The sequence below is a fragment of the Mus caroli genome, unplaced genomic scaffold (genome assembly GCF_978045245.1).
Source record: "Mus caroli unplaced genomic scaffold, Mus_caroli_1 scaffold_1, whole genome shotgun sequence".
Classification (NCBI taxonomy): Eukaryota; Metazoa; Chordata; class Mammalia; order Rodentia; family Muridae; genus Mus; species Mus caroli.
The window spans coordinates 72452099-72476633 of record NW_028227256.1 but is presented as its reverse complement, the minus strand read 5'-3'; the positions used below and the strand labels follow the sequence as shown (position 1 = coordinate 72476633).

At 52.0% G+C, this 24535-nt stretch overlaps 1 protein-coding gene across 6 annotated transcripts in view; it reads right to left on the bottom strand.

Moving 5' to 3' along the window:
• Speg (striated muscle enriched protein kinase) overlaps positions 1–24535 on the bottom strand; it is a 56968-nt gene that overhangs the window by 13989 nt on the left and 18444 nt on the right. For all 6 annotated transcript variants that reach the window (XM_029477550.2, XM_029477557.2, XM_021160232.3 and 3 more), the window contains 19 exons: positions 17076–17251; positions 16754–16842; positions 15823–15998; positions 13134–13394; positions 11806–11964; positions 11502–11691; positions 11171–11394; positions 8243–8362; positions 7924–8028; positions 7554–7760; positions 7116–7239; positions 6852–7027; positions 3878–3990; positions 3163–3331; positions 2915–3011; positions 2589–2789; positions 1228–1285; positions 624–701; positions 359–537 (listed from right to left, as the gene is read on the bottom strand). In XM_029477550.2, coding sequence (XP_029333410.1) covers positions 359–537; positions 624–701; positions 1228–1285; positions 2589–2789; positions 2915–3011; positions 3163–3331; positions 3878–3990; positions 6852–7027; positions 7116–7239; positions 7554–7760; positions 7924–8028; positions 8243–8362; positions 11171–11394; positions 11502–11691; positions 11806–11964; positions 13134–13394; positions 15823–15998; positions 16754–16842; positions 17076–17251 — 2902 coding nt within the window. The remainder of the gene's footprint in view (positions 1–358; positions 538–623; positions 702–1227; positions 1286–2588; positions 2790–2914; positions 3012–3162; positions 3332–3877; positions 3991–6851; positions 7028–7115; positions 7240–7553; positions 7761–7923; positions 8029–8242; positions 8363–11170; positions 11395–11501; positions 11692–11805; positions 11965–13133; positions 13395–15822; positions 15999–16753; positions 16843–17075; positions 17252–24535) is intronic.

Here is a 24535-nt window from a genome sequence, read left to right as displayed (position 1 = left end):
CCACCATTCTGATAAGGATGAGTCCTCCCTGGCAAGGCTGCATAGGAGTGTCTACTTCTGGTAGGACCCCAACCCAAAGTCAGGGACCATGACAGGGTTGGCTAAGGAAGCCCAGAAGTCTGAAGTCCAGTAAACTTATACAGTCTTACGTGTGGAGGCCCAGCCCCAGGGAAGCGGAGATCCGACGCCCAGAAGGACTGCGTTAGCCCCAAATGATAAAAAGCTGAAAATCACTTGGGCAGAAGGGAAACCTTAGAAGCAATGCCACCCACTGACTGTCAGACGGGGAATCCCAATTTCCCGAAGCTCTTCCCAGCCAGTGAGCAAGTCCCCAGCGCGGCCAGCATGCCAGCATTACCAGATGTCAGTGACTCCAGACACAGGGCTCTGGTTGACAATCTCAGGTGCTACAAACTCTGGCGTGCCATACTGACAGTACTGGGGCTCTCCCGGAGTGAGTTCCTGGGCATTCCCGAAGTCACAGATGCGCACCTGCTCTTCACCCCCTGCACCATCCCACACAAGCAGGTTCTCCGGCTATAACCAAGGCATGGGAGCTGATTAAGGAAGAACACCTCATATGGCAGCCCCACCTCTTGCATGCTCGCCACACCCCTCCTCACCTTGACATCCAGGTGCAGCACATGGCTCTGATGCAGATAGCATATTCCCTCTAGCACTTGACGCATATAGGTCCGAGTCTGTGGAAACAGGGAGGCCAGAGTCCATGGAGGTGGGGGAACACTCTGCTTGCTCATCACCAGAGATGTGGCAAGAGGCCTTCAGACAGTTCATGAGAGCTCATCTGTGGCTCACCACACAGGATGAAGGATGCTAAGACTCAGGGTTACCATGTGCCATTGCACACGTTGTACACAGAACACATACAGAGGATAGTGATTTATATTATAAAGAGAACCATGCAGTATACACTTTGTATAGCCATGCAGTGAGATCAAAGTCTAGGTGGTTTTCATAGAACGTTTATGTTAGGAACACTGGGAAGCAATGGAGTTAGGGCCAGAATGTGTCTGCTGTTGTTTACAGAGGACAGTACAAGTCATGTCTTGTGGAGTGGGGAATTGTGCCATCTGGTGTTGCTCCCCACCACCGACCCTGGCTTCCTTGTGGGCACAAATGGTGTGTATAAGACCCACCCATTGTTCTTAGAGTTCGCACAAGTGAAAGGTGGTCCACGACCTTGCCCCTTCCACCCACTGCCCTCACCTCAGACTCACACACGGTGGGCTTCCTGGCCATGCGCTCTAGAAGCTCTTCTGTGCAGCTGTGTCATAAGTCAAGGAGTAAGGGTTAGGCACCAACTGCCCTGCTCAACCCCAGAGCTGCATACAGCCCATGCTCAGAGCTCCTAGGGCCCTGGTTCCCCACGATCAGAAGGGTAAGAGACTAGCTTCCACTTTCCGGGCAGCAGATTACATAGATAGGAGACCTGCTTGAACTTGAACTCTCAGGCAAGTCCCTTACCTATTCAGGGAGTGAAGTGAAGGCAAAAGATCCTCTCCTGACTTATGAAGCATTTTACACGCCTCAAATTATGGTAGAATCTTATTGACTATACACGGAGCCTTTTGGCAATATTTGAGAGTAACCCAGAGGTCTTCATAATGAAATTATTTGTTATTTTGCTGTGGTCTGGACTTGGACAGGGCAGACTGTGAGGCTGGTGTGCAGATCAGAGTCACCCTGCTCCAGGAGGGTCAAGCCAGCCGTCAGCATTGCTAGCTCAATGTGCCTTTGTTGAGCCAAAGGTTTTATATAAGAGAAGGTTGTGGCTTTATAAAGAGTCCTGGTAAGTAAAGCAGGTCTGGGGTCTCGTCTGGAGCAGGGTCCTGTCAGATGTGCAGATATAGTACCCTGCATCGTGTGATGGAATACGGTGTTTGCTAGATGCAGGACTTTAGACTATACTAGTTAACCTCTTTATGCCTCTTTCATCAGCCCTAAAACAAGGATGAAGTTCTACCAGGAAGATATACACGAGGACTGAGTATTGAGTAATTATAAAACCCGTGCAGCATTGCCGGGCACACACTAAATGCTGTATAAACTTAAGTCTTTTTTAAAGAAAGGGTTTCTTATCAGGGTCCCTACCTGTCCAAGAACTCTCTCTGTAGACTAGGCTGGTTTTGAACTCACAGAGAGCCACTTGTCACTATCTCCTGACAACTGCAATTAAAGGCATATGCTACCATACCTGGCATGAACTTACATTTGTTGTTATTGTTGTTATTCTTTAAGACCAAAGATCTAGAGATGCTTTTCACTCTAACGTTCAAAAGGTCTACCTTTTTAAAAGGATTTGGCATAGCCTGGATGAGGCTGTGAAAACAAGTATGATGTTAAGCTTCAGCTCTCCCTCCCCAGTCCTGGGATCAGAGTCGTGGGTCTCTACACGCAGTTTTATGCAGTGCTGTAAACTGAACCCAGGGCTCTGAGCATGCTAAGTGAGCTAGAGCCCCACCCCAGTCATGGCCCTAACTCAAAGGACCCCTTTGCAAAGGGTAAAACATGTTCCAAATTTGCCTTTACAAAGAACAGTCTTTCATCCCCATCTCGTCCCAGGATACAGCTCCGTGACTATGACAAGTCCCCTGCGCCTCTCGAAGGCTTCGTGGAAGTAGAGCACACAGCCATGCTGGAGCCGGGCCAGCAAGCGCGCCTCACGTCTTGCTGATGCTTTAGGCTTAGCCTGGCTAGGGATGAACTTGGCTGCAAACTCCAGGCCAGAGCTCCGCTCCACTACACGCCGCAGGTAGGAGAAGGCACCCCTGGATGACACAGGGAAGGTGACAAGACACTGCTGTTACAACAACGCTGACCCTCCATCCTTCCTGGCCCTCAGACCCAGCAGCCCCCTCTTGGTCCTCGAAGGCAGCTCTTCCTCGCTCCACACCTGCCAATCTCTTGGTGGATGTCGTAGTAGTCACTAAGTCTTCTTCCTCGGTGTTCCTCATCCTCTCCGACCCCCTCGACCTCCATGGCTGTCTGAGCTGGGGAGGAGAGAGATGTCCCCATGTTGGGAGGACAAGAAAGGGACAAGGATGGAGAAGGGCAATGTGGGACAGATCCAAAAGGCAAAGGACAGAATGCGGGAACCGGGCAGGATACTGCCTGTCTCTTCTCCCCAGAACACGAACCCACCTGAAAGCACAGACAGCTCCGCCTTGCAGGAGACTTCGCCTGCCAGGTTCCGGGCGGTACAGGTATAGACGCCTCCATCCTGGCTTCCTGCGCTGAGTAGCACTAGGGAACACTCGTTCTCCTCATACACGAAGCTCACATGGTTGCTCTCGGCCAGCAGCACCTCATCCTGCAGAGGAGGGTGTCACCTGCAGCCTGAGTCTGGCTTTACTGACACCTGGACCTAGCTATTCCTCCACACCCAGACAGCCTCTTTCATCTGGACCTGAAGGCCAGGACCCTGCCGATCAAGCCCCACTGCTGCCTTTACTCAGTTCCTCTGACCCCAGGACCAGCATCAGGTTCTCCATTATCTCTTGTTAATAACCCCTAACCTGTGCCAGTCAGCGGTGGCACACACCTTTAATCCTAGCACTCACTTGGGATGTAGAGGCAGGTAGATCTCTGAGTTTGAGTCCAGCCTAGTCTACAGAGCAAGTTCTAGGACAGCCAGGGCTATACAGAGAAGCTCTGTCTTGGAAAAACCAAAAACCCGACCCAACCCAACCAACCAAACAAGACCCCTAACCCTTCAGTTAGCCCCAAGAATCCAACCTCCTCCTCCTCTTCCTCCTCCTCCTCCTCTTCCTCCTCCTCGTAACTATGTCCTGGGGGCCTTCCAGGACTCCACAAACCCCCAGCTCCCAGGCTACCGCAGCCTGCATTACCCACTGACCTTGTACCACATGATGTCTGGCAGTGGTTTCCCCTCAACTACCACAGCAAAGCGAGCGGTTTCTCCAGGCCCCACCTCCACATCTTCCATGATAGACTCAAACCGAGGTGCCTCTGCAACAAACAGGGATGGGAGGGGACCAGATGTCATCACCACAGGGGCCTGCCTCCTCAAGTCCTGTCCTTATCAGCAACTGGATGGTGAGAATACCAGCCCTTCCTTCCCATCTTCCCCAGAGTTCCTGGCTTGGCTCTCACTGTAAATCCTAACAAGGTACCTTCCAAGGCTCTGAAGCATGGTCACTGGTACAGGTGGCTTTGTGCGACCCTTAGGATTCGTGTGATGGCTTTGAAATTAAGACATTTTCATACACAAAAGAAGTCTGCAGGTCCTATCTCTCTGGTCTGATCAGCTCCTCTGTTCTGCAGTAACCATGAGGCAGGTGCAGTGTGGCTCAGAGCTGCCCCCTATGGGTGACTGCTCTTCTCAACACCCCACCTGGTGGCCTCAGAGGGCCTGTACTTGGCCCCCCACAGGAGGAAGCTGGGGCTGTGACCTAGAATTCAGCTCCTGAAGGGCACAGCCTCTAGCTTGAAGCTTCTCTCTCTCTCTGATTCTTATTTAAATTGTCTAGGAAGCCTTCTGCCTTCTGGGAGGTGGCAAGCCCAAAGAAAAAAAGCACCGCCCAAATATTAACCAGACAGTCTCGGAGGGAAGTCTCCGCTTACTTCTCCCGCAAACCACACAGCCAATCATCCCCTGCAAAGCAGTCTGCAGTTCTCATGGTAGAGTTAAGCACACTTTGCAGTGTGCCTTGTGAAGACTGTAAATCCCAAGCCCTGTGTTCTGAGTGCATCTCGAGGACCCCAGAGGAATTAAAGTAATCAAGGCCCGAAGGGAAAAAATAGAGCAGCTGGGTATAGATTGCCACCACCGTAGGGACCTGCCTGGCTTTATATAGACAACAGGAGAGGCTATTGCGGGGCTGGGGAAGAGGCTGTTTGTTATGTGGCAGTCAAGAGAAGGGGCTGCCTTTCTACCTACCCTGCCTGGCTCATGGTGAAGCAGGGCATTGCAGAACACGGTATCTGCTATAAGACCCAGATCCCTTTTGGCTCTGGGTGGTTAAGATAGTCTCTCTACATCACCATCCATGCCAGGCTAGGATGCAGGGCTGCTAGGCCCCTTCAAGCCCTAAATTTGGCTACCCTTGAAAGTGTGGACAAGTCTAGCAGACACTTCAGTCTGGGGACAGAGTGGCGACTGAGGCGGAAATTCAGGGTAGGAACTGGACCAGAGTAAAAGCCCTGAACTGGAAACCCCATCAGCACAGAGCCAGGAGGGCCCAAGCTCCTCCCCATGCCCCCTGTGGCTGTTCCTCCTCTCTAGGAACTCTTGGTCCCCTGTTGATTGAGGGGGGAAGCAATTTGTCAAGGTCAAAACTCTGGAGGTTTTTAAGTGAGCTTCAATGATTTTTTTTTTTAAGCAACAGAAAACATCCATTTGCTCATAGATTGTCTGTGCTAACTAAAATGTCATTTTGTTTGCTTTTGGCTGGAATTGTATCCACTAAGCAGGCAACAATATTCAGTCCAGGTAGATACAGATGCTGGACTTAATTAGGGATCCAAAACACAAAGCAGTGGCCACTTAATGCATGCTAGAGCCCCAGAAGCTCTGACTTTAAAGGAGAAATCCCCCCCCAAAGGGGGGGAACTTTGGTTCTGGACCTCCACATGCTTAAGGTGACAGTGGTGAAGTCAAAGTGGTCTCAGAGCTGGGCGCAGGCAAAAGGCTGTGCTTGAGGGCATTTTTTTTTAATGTATATGGGTACACTGTCTTCAGACACACCAGAAGAGGGCATCAGATCAGATGGTTGTGAGCCACCATGTGGTTGCTGGGATTTGAACTCAGGACCTTCAGAAGAGCAGTCAGTGCTCTTAGCCACTGAGCCATAGCTCCAGCCTGAGCATTTGCTTTTTAATCAGCTTCTCCTTCCCTGCTGTTTTTGCTGAGACCCTGTTTCCTTACTGATTTTAGCATACAAACTAATAGTGCTCAGAGTTTTGCAGTCTGGCATGGGGACTTGAACCTAGCTCCTGAATTTAGAGCCTGTGATCTTGGGCCAGGTTACTTAACACTTTAATAGTGTTTCCTCATCTGCAAAATGGGAATGGTAACGAGCCCCATCTCACAAGGTTGAGGCATTAAATGAGGTACGTGGGGGCTGGAGAGATGGCTCAACGGGTAAGAGCACTGACTGATCTTCTGAAGGTACTGAGTTCAAATCCCAGCAACCACATGGTGGCTCACAACCATCCGTAATGAGGTCTGACGCTCTTTTCTGGTGTATCTGAAGACAGCTACAGTGTACTTACATATAACAATAAATAAATCTTTAAAGAAAAAAAAATGATGTCACAGTGATCCTGGCACTTACGAGACGTTAACATTGTATACAACGTTGTGTATATACTTTTGTGTGTGTGTGTGTGTGTGTGTGCATGCGCGCTAGGGATTCGACCTAAGGCCTTGTGCTGGACAAGTACTCTAGAGTAAGTTACATTCCAGGCTCTCTTTCTTTTTTTTAAGTCTAGACCTTGCTGGGCAGTGGTGGCACACACCTTTAATCCCAGCACTTGGGAAGAAGAAACAGGAAGATCTCTGTGAGTTTGAGGCCAGGCTCTACAAAGAGAGCTCCAGGACAGCTAGAACTACACAGAGAAACCCTGTCTCAACTAGATCTCCTTCACTTGTAGCCCAGGTTGGCTCAAACTCACAATCATCTTGCCTCAGCTCCCCTAGTGCAGCTATAGAACATGTCACCATGCGTGATCAATACATACTGACATTATTGCTGCTATTATCACTAATACTGGCATTGCTACTAGAAGGACAGGCCTGAGTGGGCATACATGGGATTGAATCTCCAGCATGCAACATGACTCAAAGGGATGAAGAAGTTGTCATTTACCTGCCAGCTCCAGGGTGACCGAGCAGGCCTTTGTGCCGTGGCGGTTTCGGGCACTGCAAGTAAGGGGTCCCAGGTCTCGTCGGCTCACCCGGCAGATCCGCAGACAATACTTGTCATCATCTGGCTGACTCAGTTCATACACACCTGTGCGCGCCTCGAGGAGGGCTCCCCGGCAGCTAAGGAAGATATGAGGAGTGGTCTTGTCAGGTAGGGTTGGGGCTGGATGATCCCAAATCGGGGCCAATGGGAAGCAAGGACTCATACCTCCTCCAGACAACCTGGGCCTCCACATGGTTAAAAGTGACGGTGACACAGGCAGGCTGGCCCTCTACCACATACACAATGTCCTGCTTGTCCAGCACAGCAGGCGCCTCTTCCAGGGGTGGGCCTGCAGGGAGGAGAACACAGGCTCTGTGCTAGGCTGGCACTGGGCCATGGCATCCTTTGCATTGTCATCCCATGCCCCCTCCCCTCTCCTGTACTCCTTTAGAGCTCCAGTTTTACACACGAAGAAGCTGAGGCTCAGAGAAATGGAACACAGCCAGAAAGCACCTAAGGAAGTGGCCAGGCCACTGCCCACCACTGATGGGATGGGGTCCTGCCAAGGGACACTGTCCATGCTACAGTTACTAAGTCCAGGTAGCCTTGGAGCTTCCATCTCTGACCCCATGCCTATCCCCATCCACACAGCAGCGGGCTTACCATGCTCTAGCAGCTGTACGGGTTCCGACGGTGCGGAGGGCTTGCTGCTGCTCTTGCCGCTGGAGCTGAGGACCCGGAAGATGTGCTGGATCCCCTTCTTCAGCCCTGTGGCTGCCCACGCAGGCTCCCGCAGGCCTGTGACCAGTGCCGTCCACTGGTCCGAGCCCAACACCTGGTGCTGCACAGTGTATGTTAGGGAATCTGGGTCTAGAGGAGAAACAGCAAAGGTGTTGCTGATCCCACTTCTAGAGTACTACCCACTCCTGTCCCCCATTGTATGCTCAAAAGCCTGGGCCTTTTGGTTCCCCTGCTAGAACCTTCTTTGTTCATACCACATCCCCACCCTCTGACCTGTACGACCCTCACCTACCAATAGCCATGTCCAGACTCCTGGGTGGGTTCCACGATAGTGTGACCATCCTTCCGGTCACAGCTACTACTTCCGGAGCACCATCTGGAGGGCCTGGAACCACATCTGAAAGCCATGGGTGGGAGGTAGGAGGTGGGAGGGTGCTTCAGAGCCTCACAACTCCACATGATCACTAACCCTTAGAGAGCTAGGCCTGAGGCTCAGCCACAGGCACAGGGACAAGGCCAGCTGCTCCCTCGGGAGTGGGGCACCCCTCCCCCTAGCCTCCCCCTTAGTTGGTGCCAGTGGACACAGCTACTAGACAAGATGCTTGCCTCACCTGTGACATAGAGATGGGCGTAGCAGGCCGCTTTGCCCAGCTTGTTGGCGATCACACTCTTATAGACACCAGCATGCTGAGGCCCCACAGCTGGGAACACCAGGCGATGTATGTCCCTGTCTGTAGGGGAGGGACAGCGACACATGGCTGATCAGGATACTTTCTGGGCTGAGCCCATGGCAGCTCAAACCTGGCTATACAGATATTACCCACTGCAGAGAGAGGGCAAAGGGGGAAAGGAGAGGGCAGCCACCTGCCTCCTGTAGCCAAAGCTAGTACATGTTGCTTCAGCATTTCAAGCCTAGAAGCCTAGCCATTTGGTACCTTCTTCTCCCCCCCCCCCTTTTTTTGTTTTTTTTTGAGACAGGGTTTCTCTGTGTAGCCTTGACTGTCCTGGAACTCACTCTGTAGACCAGGCTGGCCTTGAACTCAGAAATCTGCCTGCCCCTGCCTCCCAAGTGCTGGGATTAAAGGCGTGTGCCACCACGCCCGGTTTGGTACCTTCTTACACAGGGTTTGTCTGTGTCCCTATGTTGGTATGTCTGTGACAGCCCTCCTTCCTGTACCTCCAAGGGGGTACAACTTCCAAGTCAACGTACTGATACAGGTTCTTGGTAGATTCCCCCCACCCCCCAGTCTCTTCTCAGTCTAATAGCCGTTGCTTGTCCCTCATCTCCAGCAGAGACTGAAGAAAGCCCACCAGAGGTCAGCTAAAGCAGAAACTCCAGTATCCATCCCACCGTCTGGCTGCCATTCCTTTCCGACTGCCCGTCCATCAGGTCCCTGGACAGGCCACGTGAGCTCCACCTCAGAGTCTTCGCTCACCCCGCTACTCCTTTTCAGAATGCTCTCAACTTACCTGAAGCTTCCTTCCTTAAGACACAGTTCAGCTACATCAAGCCCATCCTGCCATGGCTCCACCGCCCCCTTCCAGTGCCCTGATGCCCTCCCTGGGTCTCCAGCCCTCTTGAAGCTCATCGCTGGGTACCAGGTCCCAGGGACTTTAGAGATGTCTCCTTCTCACATCCATGAGCTCCTGTCCAGCTCTGCTTGTTCCGCTTACAACGCAATGCTTTGCATGCAGTAAGTGCCAAATATATGTCACATTATAAATTATAATAAGAGTTGCCTGCTCTGTGTTCATCCGATGCCAGGTACCCTAATCCTTTCAGCAACTCTACAAAATGATCCCCATTTACCCAGGAGGTCAGAGACATTAATTGACTTGTCCAAGGTTACACGGCTGGTAAATGATGAAGCAATGGTTTGAACTTGAGTTCCATTTCATTCCAAAGCTCTTTCTTTGCACTCTGCTCCATCAATAATGAGGATGCTGTCATCTGGCGGGACATGAAGAAGTGGTGGCCTGTGCTGTTCTCCTTCACACCAGGGATGTCCCCAAACACTGCCTTCCTCTATCACTTATCTCACTGGGAATGGCTATCCACTCATTTATCTCTGCCTACACTATTTAAAGAGGCAGAAACACCAAAGGCTGTCAGTGACCCCAGACACAGGCACAGAAGAGACGGTAACTCTGATCCTGAGACAGACATCTACCCAGGGCCTCCAGTGGGGACACGGGAAGGTCTGTGACTAAGCGATGACAGCTACAGCTGCTGCACGGGTACTAGGGATGCGATGAGGGTGGAGTTGAGAGAATGAGGTGTGAGCGATTAAACCCAGTCTAGTTCTATTTTCTTCCTTCATTCCTTCCTCTCCCATACTTTTCCCTCCCCTCCCCTCCCCTCCCCTCCCCTCCCCTCCCCTCCCCTCCCTTCCCTTCTCTCTCCTTTCCTGACAGGGTTTCACGTAATCCAGAGCAGCCCAGAAATCACTGTGTAGCTTAGAATGACCTTGAACGTCTGATCTTCCTTTCTCTACCTCCCAAATGCTGGCGTTACAGGTGCATGCCACCATGCCCAGCTTAGACAGCCATAGAGATCACACCCAGGCCTCCGAGGATGTACTTTGCCAACCTAGCTACATCCCCAGTCAGGAGTCAAGAGCAGTGCTTGCGAGGTGGGCTTGGGTCAGCAGGTCCTTGCTTATCTTTGAGGAAATGTCTGGACCTCTCTAAGTCTCAGTTTACCCATCTGTAGACAGGCATCAGAGTACCTGCCTCACAGACCTATGGCAAGGCGAGACTGTCCCTGCCAGGTCTTCAGGACTTGGGCTGAATCACAAAGAAAGCACTTATTAAGGGGCTCGGGGGGCAGCTCTAGAAGAGAGCCATCACGAGTAGTGGTAGGAGGAGCTTACATGAGATTCATGTTGCTTCGACAATTGAACACAATAGCGTTACCTTGGGAAAATAACCAGGCAAGAGGACTCCAACCCAAGTCCTGACTCTCTCTTTCCTATTTCCTGGTCATCGACTTGCCTTCAGCAAGACCCTGCACTTGCCAGCCCTTCCACTGGATTTCTCAGGCTTGGGGGACAGCTCTGCTCTATCAACAGTGAGAGTAGTGGCAATAAAAACTGTAATAACATTCATCATTTGCTCATCGCTTGCGATCTAGCAGGCCCTGCTTTGGGGTGGTGGTGGCAGTGGTGGCAGTGTGTGTGTGTGTGTGTGTGTGTGTGTGTGTGTGTATATCTGTACATTGAGCTGGTTTCACTCTGATCACAGCACAGTTACAAATGAGGAAAGGCACCCTGGATTCTGCAACCTCCGTGCAGTCCCCATGTCAGTCAGCAGCAGGCTGTGCCGCCTGCCCAGTAAATGCTAACACAGCCACTGGGGGTGACTCAGCAGATGGCACTGTGTGGACTCAAGAAGGGACAGACTGACCTCAGGGCCCCAAAAGGCTCTGTTCCCCAGGCCCTTCCATCTCAAACCAGACTACGAATAGAAGACCTGGAGGGAGTCCTAGGGGGAGGATTCAAAAAGCCCAGAGGTTGCTGGGTCCCTTCCTGGTCACATACACTGTGTCATGCGTCGGTCGTCACTGCTTTGAATGCGGTGGCCATTGTGGAACCAGCTGATGGTGGGATAGGGCAGGCCGGTCACTTGGCACTCCAGCATGGCCTCCTTAGCTAGTCCCACTTCCAGATCTTGCAGTGGCCGTAGGAAGTCAGGAATAGACAGCCTCTCTAGATCTCCGTGCTCCGGCTCCTCAGGGATAGATGGCATCTTCTCCAGCTTCGAGCTGCAAGAACCACATGGCTACCCAGACGTGCACAGCTATACCCTCCTGGCTCAGGGTAAGGGTCCCCCAGAGGCACCTCAGGCAGCGCCTGGGGTCCTAGGTGGTACCTGGGGCCAGAGGCGGCTGTCCGAGGCTCCTCCACATACAGCTGGGCGGAGCAGTGGGCCTGGCCATGAGTGTTGGTGGCACTGACTTCATAGAGTCCTTCGTCCTCACTGCCCACCCGGGCAATGTGCAGTGAGTGTAGACCTCCATCCTGTCGAAGCCTCAAGTTATCACCCTCATTCACAGGGTGGCCTGGGAGGCAGAGGACATAGATGCAAATCTACTAAGGCAGAGGGACCTGTCCTTTGGGCACACCCTATCACACCCATGATGTTTTCTCAGTATATTCAGAGTGGTGAACCATACCAAAATGAGTCCAGGTAACGGAGGGAGGCGGGGTACCGCTGATCTTGCAATCCAAGCGGGCAGCACGGCCTTCCAACACCTCCACATCTTCCAGCAACCGGGTGAAGAGAGGCGCCAGCGACGGCCGAACCGTCAGCCGGGCACTGCAGGTCAGTTCATCTGCGAGGAAGTGGGCAGCACTGGGTCAAAGAAGGCTGTGGAGGACCAGAAGCCTAATCTCACAGGTCTAGTCCAGCCTTGGGAGCTTGAACTGAGCCCTACAAAGGTTCAGCATGAGGGCTGAGGCAGCTGGACAAGATTCATAGGCCAGGCCTTCTTCCTAGGAGGCAGGGGGTCAACAAGGATGGACAGCAGCGTGCCAAGGTGGGCTGGGGACATTATAGCATGGGACCTGAGGAAGCTTTTACAATACCGTATTCATTCAAGATGAAACTTAGCTTGACTCTGAGGTTTGTGAAGATAAGCCCACTGCCCAGACTTTTCTCTGTGTCTGGTTCGTGCTGTCCACACTCTGTCCTACCTGTCACCCAGAGCAGGTGCCTCTTGGTCCCACTCTATACTCCTACCCCAGAGGCAGGTGTCCTCATTTCTGCTCTTCACAGAGAACAGGATCAGGCCAGCAATGCCATTGATAGTAACAGCAGCTGGCATCCTGAGTTGCCAGCCTTTGACTTGTACGGGGCTTTGTTCTCTGTAGAGGTAATCTCACTAACCCTGCCAATCCCTCCTGCCTGGTAGGTATTAGCACCATCCCCGTTCACAGAGGGATACAATAAAGCTCACACAGGGGAAGTGACTTATCCAAAGACACGGGCTTGTCAGCTTGCAGGGCAAGAACGGAGATGCCCGAGTCAGGTTTGTTTGTTATAGCTCAGTGGATTTGCTCTGTCTTGGGAACAAGGAACCTAGGAGCATTTCTGTCCCAGGTATCATTCTAAGTCAGAGGTTCTCAACCTGTGGGTCGCAACCCCCTTGGGGTCCAATGGCCCTTTCACAGGGGTTACACATCAGATAGTCTGCATATCAGCTATCTATATTATGATTCACAATAGTAGCAAAATTACAGTTATAAAGTAGTGACAAAATAAATTTATGGTGGGGGGGGGGTCAGCACAACACGAGGAACTGTATTAAAGGGTCACAGCATTAGGAAGGTTGAGAACCAGTACTCGTAAGTGCTCATTGTTTGGGGGGCCAGAAGCCCATACTATCTCCTGGCCCTAGCCGTTGGTGTTCTATTTCCTGGACACCTATTTTGTACCCAGCTCCTCCAGTCCCCTCCCCAGCCCTGGGGACCACAGTAGCCCTAGCACCTGAGTGAGTCTTACCTTTGGCTGTGCTCAGCTTGCAGGTGTAGACACCACTGTCGTCCTCGTGTACAGAGGTGAGCAGCAGCTTGCACTTGCGGCCATCAAAATGCATCTTGCATTTGAGCAGCGCAGGCTGCAGCAGGCGGCCCCGGCACAGCCAGTCCACCTCGACGTCAGCTGGACCTGCCACCAGGCACTCAAACAGCGCCATCTCCCCGGCCCCCACGTCCACGTCCTGCAGGGGGGCCAGCACGGCCAGGGACCGGCTTTCAGGGTGTGCTGAGGGGAAGGCAGCCACAGGGGCACAGACAGAGCAGAGACACACAGGGCGAGGAAGACACACGCATACGCACACACAGAGAGACAGACAGATACAGAGAGAGAGATGCATTTGGTTCCTCTGGAGACTGGGAAAGCCCATCCGCCCCAGGCAAGACAGCAAGGAGCCCCCTAGACCTGGCTCTGAGATGGGAACCCATGTTGGACCACCAGGAGGGAGAAGTGATGTGATGTGAATTGGAATTGAGGGAGGGGATCCAGACCGATGGTGGCAACAACGGCGGTGGTGGTGGCGGCGGCGGCAAAAGAAAACACAGTACACTAGCTGGGTACAAACTGGGCTTTATTTGAGCTACGAAATAGTGTTTCCAAACCTCCACCTCCACTATGACCCTGCTCCTGTGTTCAGCCTGGCTACCTCTCTCATTCTCAGACAGCGCGTGTCGGATATGTCTGTAAAGAAGGGTACCCCACTTGGTCCTAAGCTTGCCAGCAGCTAGGGCTTAACCCTAGACCTCTAGCTTTTGGTCTCTTGTGGAATAAAAAATGTTGTGCCATTTAAAACCCATTTCTGAAATGGTCAGTGCCCTGCCCCTTCCCAGAGAGCCTCATATCCACTGTACCTGCCCCCTGGACCCCTGCATCTCATGGATGCTGTGTTCTGTCATCTTATTCTGTCTTAGCCCACCTCAGCTCAAAGGCTTTCTTCCCTGACTGTCACAGACACACAGACGGACAAACAGATAGACAGACAGTGGCCTGTAGCAGCATAGCACATGCACTCGCTGGATGCTCCCTATGGGGAGACCGAGGGAGCTTGGCACCCCTCATGGCCGTCCCTTCCCAACACTCAGTCCTTCTGGGGGCCTCCTGGTCTGCACAGCCACATATCCACTTGGGGAGGGAGGATCCACAGGGGCCCGGTGGGTTACCCCAGGGTGCTGTACGGGCTAGGGAGGGAAGGGGAGCATGGGCTAAGTCCGGGCCGGCGAGCCGGCTGGGTCTGTGGGCAGGAGGCAGTGAAACACAGCGAGGTCCGAGAGGTGCCTGAGACAGGGGTGCAGCTCGGAGGGTAGCGGGGGCAGCGCAGGTGGCCCCCTGAGCTCACTCGCCTGTGTACAGACAAAAACCTCAGTCAGCAAGCGGCAGGTTAGTGCAGCACACGTACACACACACACACGCACGCACACGCGCACACACACACACACACACACATAAGCACGCACCACGTGCACACACACCACAGACCTCGCTAGGACCCCTTTGGATATGAAGCTGCCTCTACAGTGGTCACTTTTGGCTCCCCATAGATCAGCACTTGGATAAAAGGGCCAGTGATTACCCTGGTCCCTGGTGTTCCTCAGGTAGAGACCCTGAGCAACAAAGGGGAGAAGTACTCATAGCCTAATGGGAGCACCCCAAAGCCTACGGAATGCTGGAAGGAATCCCAAAGAAAGAGAAGCACCAAGACACAGGTTAACACAGAGAAGCGAGGCAGAACCCAACCCCAGAGAAGGGAGAGGGTAGAGGCTTAAGAATTTAGAGCTCAAAGAGGTGGCAACCATAGCAACAAGAGGAATGGGGGACAGTGAGGCAGGCAAAACCTGGCAGAGGAGCTAGGACTGGAGTTCTGGGCTCTAGCAGGAGCTTAGCAGTACCTTGGGAAGCCCCTAGAGCTGGCCTTTGCCAGGCATGAAGGAACAGTACCCAGTGAGGGGCAGGGAAGGACAATGGTGGGATAAAGGGTAGAGGAGATGTTCCTAACCCTATTCACATGGAAGGGAAGGTCAAACGGATGGCCAGATTCTGAAGGAGTGACCCAGCAGCCTCCAAGGGGCAGCCTAGATAGATCCTGTGACTCCTGCTGCCCGAGAACCCTGCTGTATGTCCCCAACTCTCCAATCTTCAGGACTCTATAAACCCTGACACCCCTGATGTCCCTCCAATGTTCCATGATGATGGTACCCTCAGGGTCCCTCCGAACGGGTCCAGCAACCAGCCACTCCCCAGTGCTACCCCAACCACAACAGATTCTGCACAACAATCAAATGTGTAGGGAGAGTGGGGGGGGGCACAAAAGGAGGGTAAGAGAGTCGGTGAAGAACGAACAGGTGGCACAGAGGAGGTGGTAAAGGCTTAAGGGTGTGGGAAGAAGGTGCATGGCTGTAGGATGCAGGGCTTCCAGCTACTGCGGGAGTTATCGTGATGGAACGTGGGGAAAGCAAGTTGGGGAGTCAGCTGAGCATGGAATTATTTTCTGTGTGATCTTGGACAAGTCACTTCCTTTCTCTGGAATTTCTTCAATTTAGCCAACTACAGTATAAGCAGCGGGACCAGGGGGACCTCCACGGCCTGTTCAGTGTGGCATCCTATAACTGAGGTTGTGTGTGAGCTGTCAGTAGGGGAAGAGTGGAGGACGGCCTCTCACCTCGGACCTCCAGGCGGGCCTCACACTGCCGAGCGCCATATTCGTTGACCGCCTTGCATGTGTAGAAACCAGCATCACCCCGCTCAGCAGCCAGGATCCTCAAGCGGCAGAGCCCACCCTCGGCCTCCTCTGCAAAGCGCCGCTGGTCTGGGCGCACGGGCTGTCGATTCCTCAGCCTGTCAAAGAGACAAAGCCAGAACCTGAAGCCCTTACCTGCGTTCACAGCCACGGGGGTGGCAGGCACAGAGCTGCCTTTTCCCCTCCCAACTGGCTTCCCAAGTCTATATGGCTGATCAATGCACCCCGGGGATCCAAAGCCAGGTTTACCCTGGCTCAACTTGGATCTCTCCCATCTCAGAACCTGGTTCACCTCTAAATAGTTCTTAAAGGTCCCCGTATCTTACTTCCACTTATTTGTAACAGAAACATAGATTCCCACTCGCTAAAGGGGTATGAAGAACAATCTTTTAAAAAAAATTGTAATTACACTGGCGACCACATAATCAATTAAAAGTGAAAACCAGAACCCAAACCAGTGTAGAGGCGGGGACAATGACATGCTGAAGAATGGTCCAGCTCAGAAACAGTGTGTGGGGGCTGGGTCTACCACAGGCTGGCTACAGGAATGGCTTGGCTTCGAAAATCACCCAGCATCAGCTGATGGCGTAAAGATGACCAGCCTACTTACAGGGCAAGAGGTGTCATTCAAAGCTGATAGACATGAAACCACTCATTGCTCCAGCAACATCCCGGACAGGCAGGGTGACGCTGCTATGGCTGAGATGGGATCCCCAGGGAAGTTCTCTAAAGTTCAGCTCCCTTCTACCAAAGTCGGCTTAGCTTGGGGAGTGACGGCGGAGGCGGGGGTGGGTTGGCGGGTGTGTGTGTGTGTGTGTGTCACTGGTGGGTGGTGTAGGGGGTTGTTACTTACCAGGAGACCACAGGCTTGGGCTCTCCCTGCACACGGATGCTCATAATGACATCTTGACCTTCTCTCACCGATTGGTCCATGAGTGAGACCTGAAGGAGAATCCCAAAGCATCAGGGGTGACAGAGCATAGCTCCAGCTGCTGAGAACTGGGGGGACCTGAGACAGAGGTCTCTTCCACACCAGTCTGTGGCTGTCTCCGGGTCACAAGGGTTAACGGGGCAAGGTTCTGTTACATATAATGCTTAAGAGTAGCCTCAAGACTAAGAGGTACACATAGGAATGGTGTCCACAGAAGGCTGGATACCAGCCTTAGGGGTCTGACCTTGAACGTTGGGGGTGCCTTGGAAGAAGAGTCGGAGGAATCATGATCCTGGCTGGGACTGAGCTTCATGGTAGGGGTTCGGGGCCAGGTCTCCCCAGGCTCTGGGAACTCCTCTGGGGGGCTCAGGTACTCCTCATCAGAGGTGATGGGGCTGCTGAAAGGGGATGTGGAGCCGCCTGGAAGAGAGATGAGAGGATCAAGGGAAAGGATGAAGAGAGCCAGCTGAGCACACTACAAAGGTGAGGTAGTTCCTGCAGGCCCAGCTCTGACTTCATCTCCTCATGACCATGACCACTTCCTCTCCCTGAGACCGATTCCTCCTCTGTCAAGGCCTGCCAAAGCATATCCTCATGTTAGTCTACAGAGAATAGCCTGGAGCAAACGGTGTGGCCAGCAGAAGGGCCACTAAAGGCTTTCGGGGCAATCCTGAATTCTACTCAAGCAGTTAATCTATGTTACTAGCATGAAGCTCCAAAGAGGTAGCAGGAACCTCTGGGACCCCCACCACAGCAGGGCGAAGCACTGGTTTCTTAGGTGAACTGGGCCTGGCACGGAAGGGCAGCACACACCTCATGCAAGCCCCATCCTGACCTCTGTCCCGAGCCAATGAGGCGTCAGTGTCTAGGCAGCCCATCCCCCTCTCCCTTCTCAGCTTCCCCAGGGGCACCTGTTGGCCCCACCCTTACAGCATGAACCCCAGATTCTCAGGCAATGGAAAAGCAGGGTTAGATCATCCATAGAAAAGAGTGGTTCAGCCTAGGAAAAGAGGAAGGGGACACCTGAGTCTGCTTTGGGGGAGGGGTGTCCCCAGGGCCCTGAAGCTCTCCCCTACAACTGGCCAGGGGCCCAGCTTCGCTGAGCTGGCGCTTATCCGACTGCCAAATACAGACATGAATCTGCCACAGCCCCCTGGCCCCTCCTCCTGGTTCTCCAACCCCAAGCCCCCAGCAGTACTGCACCCCAACTCACCCTGAGGCTTTGCACACGGACCCCGGCCTGCACCTTCCTTAAGTCTCTGCCCTGGCACCAGGCCCTCTTGCCCACTGCCCACTGGCCTTAGCTCCCCAGGGAACAGGCGATCAGCCTGGCCAGCCCCACTCACTCGCTGACCCAGCTGAGGCCCCGCACTGAGCCAGCCCTGGGGGGAGGGGAAGTGAGCCTAGGAGGGGGGGAGTAGGTGGGGGTGGCCAGCAAGAGGCTGGGCAGCAGGCAGGCGCTGACTGGGAAGGTGGTGCCTGCTGAGACCACAGGGAGCAGCCCCTGGAGTGGTGGAATAGGAACGGGGGGGGGGGGGGGGGGCGGGGGGGCGGAGCCCAGACCAGCTGAATTTAGACTCTGATCATTCCAAGCAGCTAGCTGTCTGCCTTTCCTCTCCTTACAGCTTGGGACACTGACAAGAGCTGAGCCCATCAGTAGGGCCTGGACTACAGGTGTGGGGACCCCGGTCCTCAGAGGGGTACAAGGGGTGGCACTGCGCTGCGGCATTTAATATCCTTGCCTGGGCCAGAAGTGTTGACCGATACAGCACAGGAAGCGCCATGCTTTGCCCAAACCAAGAAGACTCCTGACCTGGGAATACATAACTAGCCAGCCTTAAACCCCCAAACAGGCCACAACCAGCTTTTTCAGACACAGAGAACCAAAGAACTGTCAGGGCTTGACCCTCCTTTCCAGATTTGTCCCCTGCCAACCTAAGGAAACTGAGCCCATGACTGCAGACTCCCAGGTCCTGCCCTAGACAAGTTCAGGAGAGCAGGTACTTCAGGACACAGGCCTGCACCCCGCTCAACCATGGGTTCTACTGAATTCCTGCTGGCAAACTGCCCCTCACCCCTCAGCCCACCAGGGCTCAAAGCTAGGGAAGTGTGGGCTGCTCCTCCCCAATGGTCGCTCCTCCCCAGCTTCCATTGGCACCCAGTGGGTAGGGAAGGGGCTCAGGAAGAATAATAGAAGCAGAGGTGTTGAGCAGAGGCCACATGTCTCTCTCCCTCCTTGATCCCCTCTCTCCACCCAGGGCCACATTCCCAAGCTATGACCTGTGTTCCCCAGCACTGCCAGTGATGAAGAAGTGTGGGGGCCAAGAAGACAGCCCACTTTCAGGCTGGCAGTCTCAAGGTTGGGGAGGAGAGAGAAATCTGAATGGCATTTGTGGCTGGGGGCGTGGCCACCAACTGATACTGAGGTCATAGGCACAACCCTTGGAAGAGGGGACTCCTTTCCCTCTACAGAGTTTAGATTCCTGGCTCCAGGGTCACCTCCAGGCTGGACAGTGCTGAGGCGAGCTCCCAGGCTAAGGAAAGGAGGGCGGGGCAAACATTTAACTCGAATTGCCAAAGGTTTATGCTTGCTTCAGAGACCCCTGGTGGCCAGCAGGGAAATAGCACCTAGGTGCTAGCCAGCCAATCAGCAGCAAGTCTAGGTCAAGAGTCTTGGCGAGATTGCTTGTCAGGCTGCAGGCTCAAGCTCCAATGGAGTGCCTCTCTGAGAAAAAGAAGTGGCCTCTGTTCCACCATAACCCCAAAGTACGCCACCAAGCTGTAGAATCCCAAACCCTGCTGACCGCATGCGCTAAAGCAACTTTGTAGCCACTTTTTGTAACATCCCAAGCCTGATCCATCTACAATCCCAGATTTCACTGTGGGAGATAACACCAGCAAGGGCACAGTGTTCTTTTGATCCCAAACCTTCCCATTAAAGGACCACTTCTTTACATTTGACCCAGCTCTCCATGAGCTGACTCTATTCATCTAGCTGCCCTTTGGACAGTTCTTTCAGGCCAGTATCATTCAATAAGAACTGGCATTAGACAGCCCACAAGCAAGAATTTCCTCCAGGCCAGTATATCCAGCCAAGCCTAACATCCCAGCTGCCTGTAGTCTCTTCACTACAGACACCCAGTTTCTAGCACACGGATAGCATCACCCAAGGCCATCTACACCAGGACTGCGTGTGTGATGCTTGAACCACCCACACGGGTACCACTTGGAGCTTGTTTTGAAATACAGATTCTTAGACCTTATCCAGCCTACAGAATTGATTTTCTAAAGTGAGGAGTCAAACACTGTAATTTTTTTTTTTCAAAAGCACTCTAGAGATTCCTAGGCACATGGAAGTTTTGAGACCTAGGCAAATCCTCATGGGAGGATGGGAACTCTAAGAGGTGATTTCACTGAATCTCACAGCTCTTGGCCATTCAACTTCAGAGCAGGGCTGTAAATCCATAAGTCTTGTTCTACAGCCCTTGTGATTCCAATTACAGCAGCCAGCTTCCCAATTTGAGCTAGATCTTAACCCCATGCCAGCGATTTCAAGCTTTTTTTTTTTTTTTCAAAATGCTTCTTATATGGTTGGGCTTTTTTGTTTTTTGTTTTTTGTTTTTTTTTGTTTTTTTTTTTGTTTGTTTGTTTTGTTTTGTTTTTTTTATTTTGCTTGTTAGATACCCTTTTGAGACAGGGTATCTCTGTGTAGCCTTGACTCAATCAGTAAACCAGGCTGGACTTGAACTCAGAGATCTGCCTGCCTCTGCCTCCTGAGTACTGGGATTAAAAGCATGTGACACCACTGCCCAGCTTGGTTGATTGGTTTTCAAAGTTTTCTGAGCACAGGAATCACCTAGAGAGTTCTTTGGGCTATGGTCCCCCATAGTCTCTGATTTACAATCTGGACTTGGGCTGTCTGTTTGAGTCATTTGTTTCTCAATACTGGGGGATTGAATTTAGGGCCTTTCTGGGCCTCTTTTTCTTAGCTTGAAACAAGGTCTCTTTATGTTGCCTAGGGTGGCCTTGAACTGACTCTGTATCTCTGGCAAGTTATGATCTCAGCCTCCACAGTAGCTAGGATTACAGGTTTGGGTCACCAGGTTATCTATCACATTCTTGAGTGTGTGTGTGTGTGTGTGTGTGTGTGTGTGTGTGTGTGCTGATGCTTTTGAGGGCTCATGGAACCACATCTTTATGGCCTATGGTTTCTGCTGCCATCCCAACCTCCCCTCTCAGACACAGCCTTATTACTGTGTGTCCTCCTTAGCATCCACAGGCTACTCAGGGAGTGCTCATGGCTTGAACTCCCTGGACAATGCTTCCCTTGTTCCTCTCCCCTCATCCCCAAGTTCTGTGGTCCACACAGCCCCCAATCCATCTAGGAGTGTCTCCAGGCATGGCTTCGAGGATCAAGGTGTGGAAAAGACAGTTGTGTAGTCAGGGGACTTTGTCTTGATAAGAAAGACACTATAATATATAACATATATTAATATACAATATATAATGGTGAGCAGGACAGAGGCTGAGTGGCCAGGGAAGAGCCAATAAGGGTCATACATACAGGTGACTCTTGGCTCTGGGAATGAGGGAAGACGTGGTATTTAAATTAGAGCTTGCTTTAGAGAAACTAAGGCAAACAAACAATGTGAGGTAGAAAGTACAGGCTCGGAGGCCTGCAGACTGTTTAGGAATGGACATGGGTGACAAACTAAGAAAGGAGCAACAGGGCCATGGTGTCACACACCTTTAATCCCAGCGCTTGAGAGGCAGAGGCAGGCAGAGCTCTGTGAGTTCCAGGCTAGCCTGGTCTATGGTGTGAGTTCTAGGACTTCCAGGGCTACACATAGAAGCCATATCTCAGAGAGAGAGAGAGAGAGAGAGAGAGAGAGAGAGAGAGAGAGAGAGAGAGAGAGAGAGAGAGAGAGAGCCATGTGAGACCAGGAATCTCTTGATACCTGCCACCACCCAGAAAGACCTATGCTCTATTTGTCTAGAAGGTGGAGGCCCACTGAAGGACTGGCCTTTGCTCTGAAGGCCAAAGGGAGCCCTATATGGTTTGTGAGGAAGGGAGAATGGGATGGGGATTAGCTAGCACTTCCATGTGTCTAGGCATTTACCTTTGTCCTCCATATGTGCTGCCTTAGTAGGCCCCTCCCAGGCCCTTTTTGAAATGGCTACCATGGTGATCACCAGGGAAGTGACAGGAAAGGAGGACTGGGCTTGGAGGTGGGACTTGTCTCAGTGTGTTGGCATGGCCATCTCCCCAGAACTTCCTGGGGCAAGAAGAAACACTGCTGAGAACATTTCAAGTTTAGTTCTAAATGTATGAAATGATGGTGAGAATTTCATTTGGTCAGCCTGACCCAGCCGTGTAAGTGTTGAATTTCTCACATATGATTATGTTGAATTGCTCGGGGTCAGGTAAGCTGTTTGTATCCATACTAAATTCTTCTGGGTGACAGATAAGCTCCGTTCTAAGTGGCAGCCTTAGGGAGTCAGCCCACAGGTACCCCTGATGCTGACAGTTGGGAACAGGGAGGGAGGGGTGAGTCTGGCTGAGAAGACCGTGGTACTCTGCTTTCTCAAATGTCCAGATCCCAGTGAAATGGATAACAGGGGCTGTGTGGTGTTCTCTCAGTGGTCACTGTCTTTGCTAAGGAGGAACCTGAAACCATGCATTTGGTGACCTAGGACCCAGACCAAGAGAAGAAGGTAGAGGTTGGTGGCACATTTTTCTTCTTTACCTTTTGCATTCACATTGCCCAATAAATAGTCTCTTTCCTAACAAGATAATGGAGATCTTAAATATAAGACTAAGATAAGTCATGATGAATGCACTCTCCTGGCCCAAATTTTGGAGGGCAATCCTCCATCCTCTTAGAACCTCACTAATCTTACTGAGTACATCACTCATCTATTAAGGTGATGCTTACATGACAGACCAAAAGAAGGAAGAGGAAGAAGAAGAAGAAGAAGAAGAAGAAGAAGAAGAAGAAGAAGAAGAAGAAGAAGAAGAAGAAGAAGAAGAAGAGAGAGAACAAAAAGGAAAAGGAAATGAGGACAGTTTTAAGGCATAGTGCAAGGCCATGGCTATGTTCAAACACGTGAGGCAGGCAGGCAATGGGATAGATGATGAAGCACTCTGAGCCTCCCTCCTCCGCCTCCTGTCAGAGTTTACAGTGGAAAGGACCCAAGAGCATCAGGAAACAGGACTAGGGCAACACAGGACAGAGATGAAGAATCAGGAGAGGAGACAGAGACTCCTCCCCAAATCTGGCTACTCATAGAGGCCTGGGCAATGTCCTCCTCACAATCTCATGGAATACCTTAGCCCCAGTGTCTTCAGAGTAGCAGGGAAGGAGACTTTACAGTGCAGTGGTTAGGGATGCTCAGCCCTAGCTCAACATCCTAACTGAGATGAGGGAAACTAGCAGCTGAGACCATTAACAAGCACGACAAATAAAGTGACATTGCGCAAACACTGAAGCTCCTAATGGGACTATCTACACTTTAAATGCTGGATGCTGGATGTGACTGGTGTACCACGAGGTGCAGTACAGACACAGAACACTTCCCTGGTCATGTGATGGTATGGTGGTCAGCGATGTGCCCTGGAACACTTTGCTAACACTCCCTAGTCTCCATTACCGCATTAGTGAGTGACAGGGACACAATGACAGAAGCTACTTCAGAGAGTTGGTTAAATGTTACTTATGTGAGAGCTGGTTCAAATGTTACCATAGGACGTACTCAGCAAACACCGAAAAGCTGTTACTTTTATCCCAGACTCAAACTAATTTGTTACTTGAATAAGCAATTTCCATTACTATATCACTTATTGCTAATAGCATTCGCAGGCAGCTTCCCAGGCTGAGAGCCTGGCCTGGCTACAAATCATATTCTTCTTCTTCTTTCCATCTGTAAAATAAGAGTATCACTGCATGGGCAACACACATCTATATCTCCATCCATTCAGATGCACACACCACGCACACATACAGGACTCACTAGAGCCCAAGGAAAGAGACATGAAAAGATTTGGGAACAACAACAAAAAGGTACATGGCACTCTGCAAACAGAAGCAAACGCTCAAAGACAGGGTGCCTGGCATTAGTAGGTACTCAACGGAGGCTTGTGGGACAGATGTGGCAGCTATCAGAAGCTTCACTTGGGTTAGGCACTCACATCACACTCCAGAGACCCCCTCTGTCTATACCCCACTTTGGGTTATTCAGTGGGTGAGACTGACTCAGGGTTAGGGCAAGGCTGCCTTCCTAGGCCAATGGCTGAATTCTCTAGTTGCCTGGGTCCTGGTTATTGTCGTTCCCAACCAAGAATTGACACCTGTGGGTTTTCCAAAGCAGGCCCTGATGGGGTGGCTACCCCTGAAGCACACTGAGCACCCAGCACCCAGACTAGTTTCTATGGCCCTGGGTGTAAGGGTCGGGAGGCAGTCAGTGGCTCAATAGAGTTCTCTTCCCACAAGACAGTGCCATTTCCCTCCATGTACTCCCTGTACCCCCACAGCTGGACAACCCCATCATCACAACTGATGGACACCTGGTCTGGGACCCCCTCTATTGCCAATGTCTTTGCCACCCCTGGTTCTGCCTTCTCCAGCTACTCCTTGGGCCCTGTGGCCTCCATCCAACCACTCTAGACCAAACAGTGCCTTGTAGGGTAAGAAAGTCAGCTTGCTC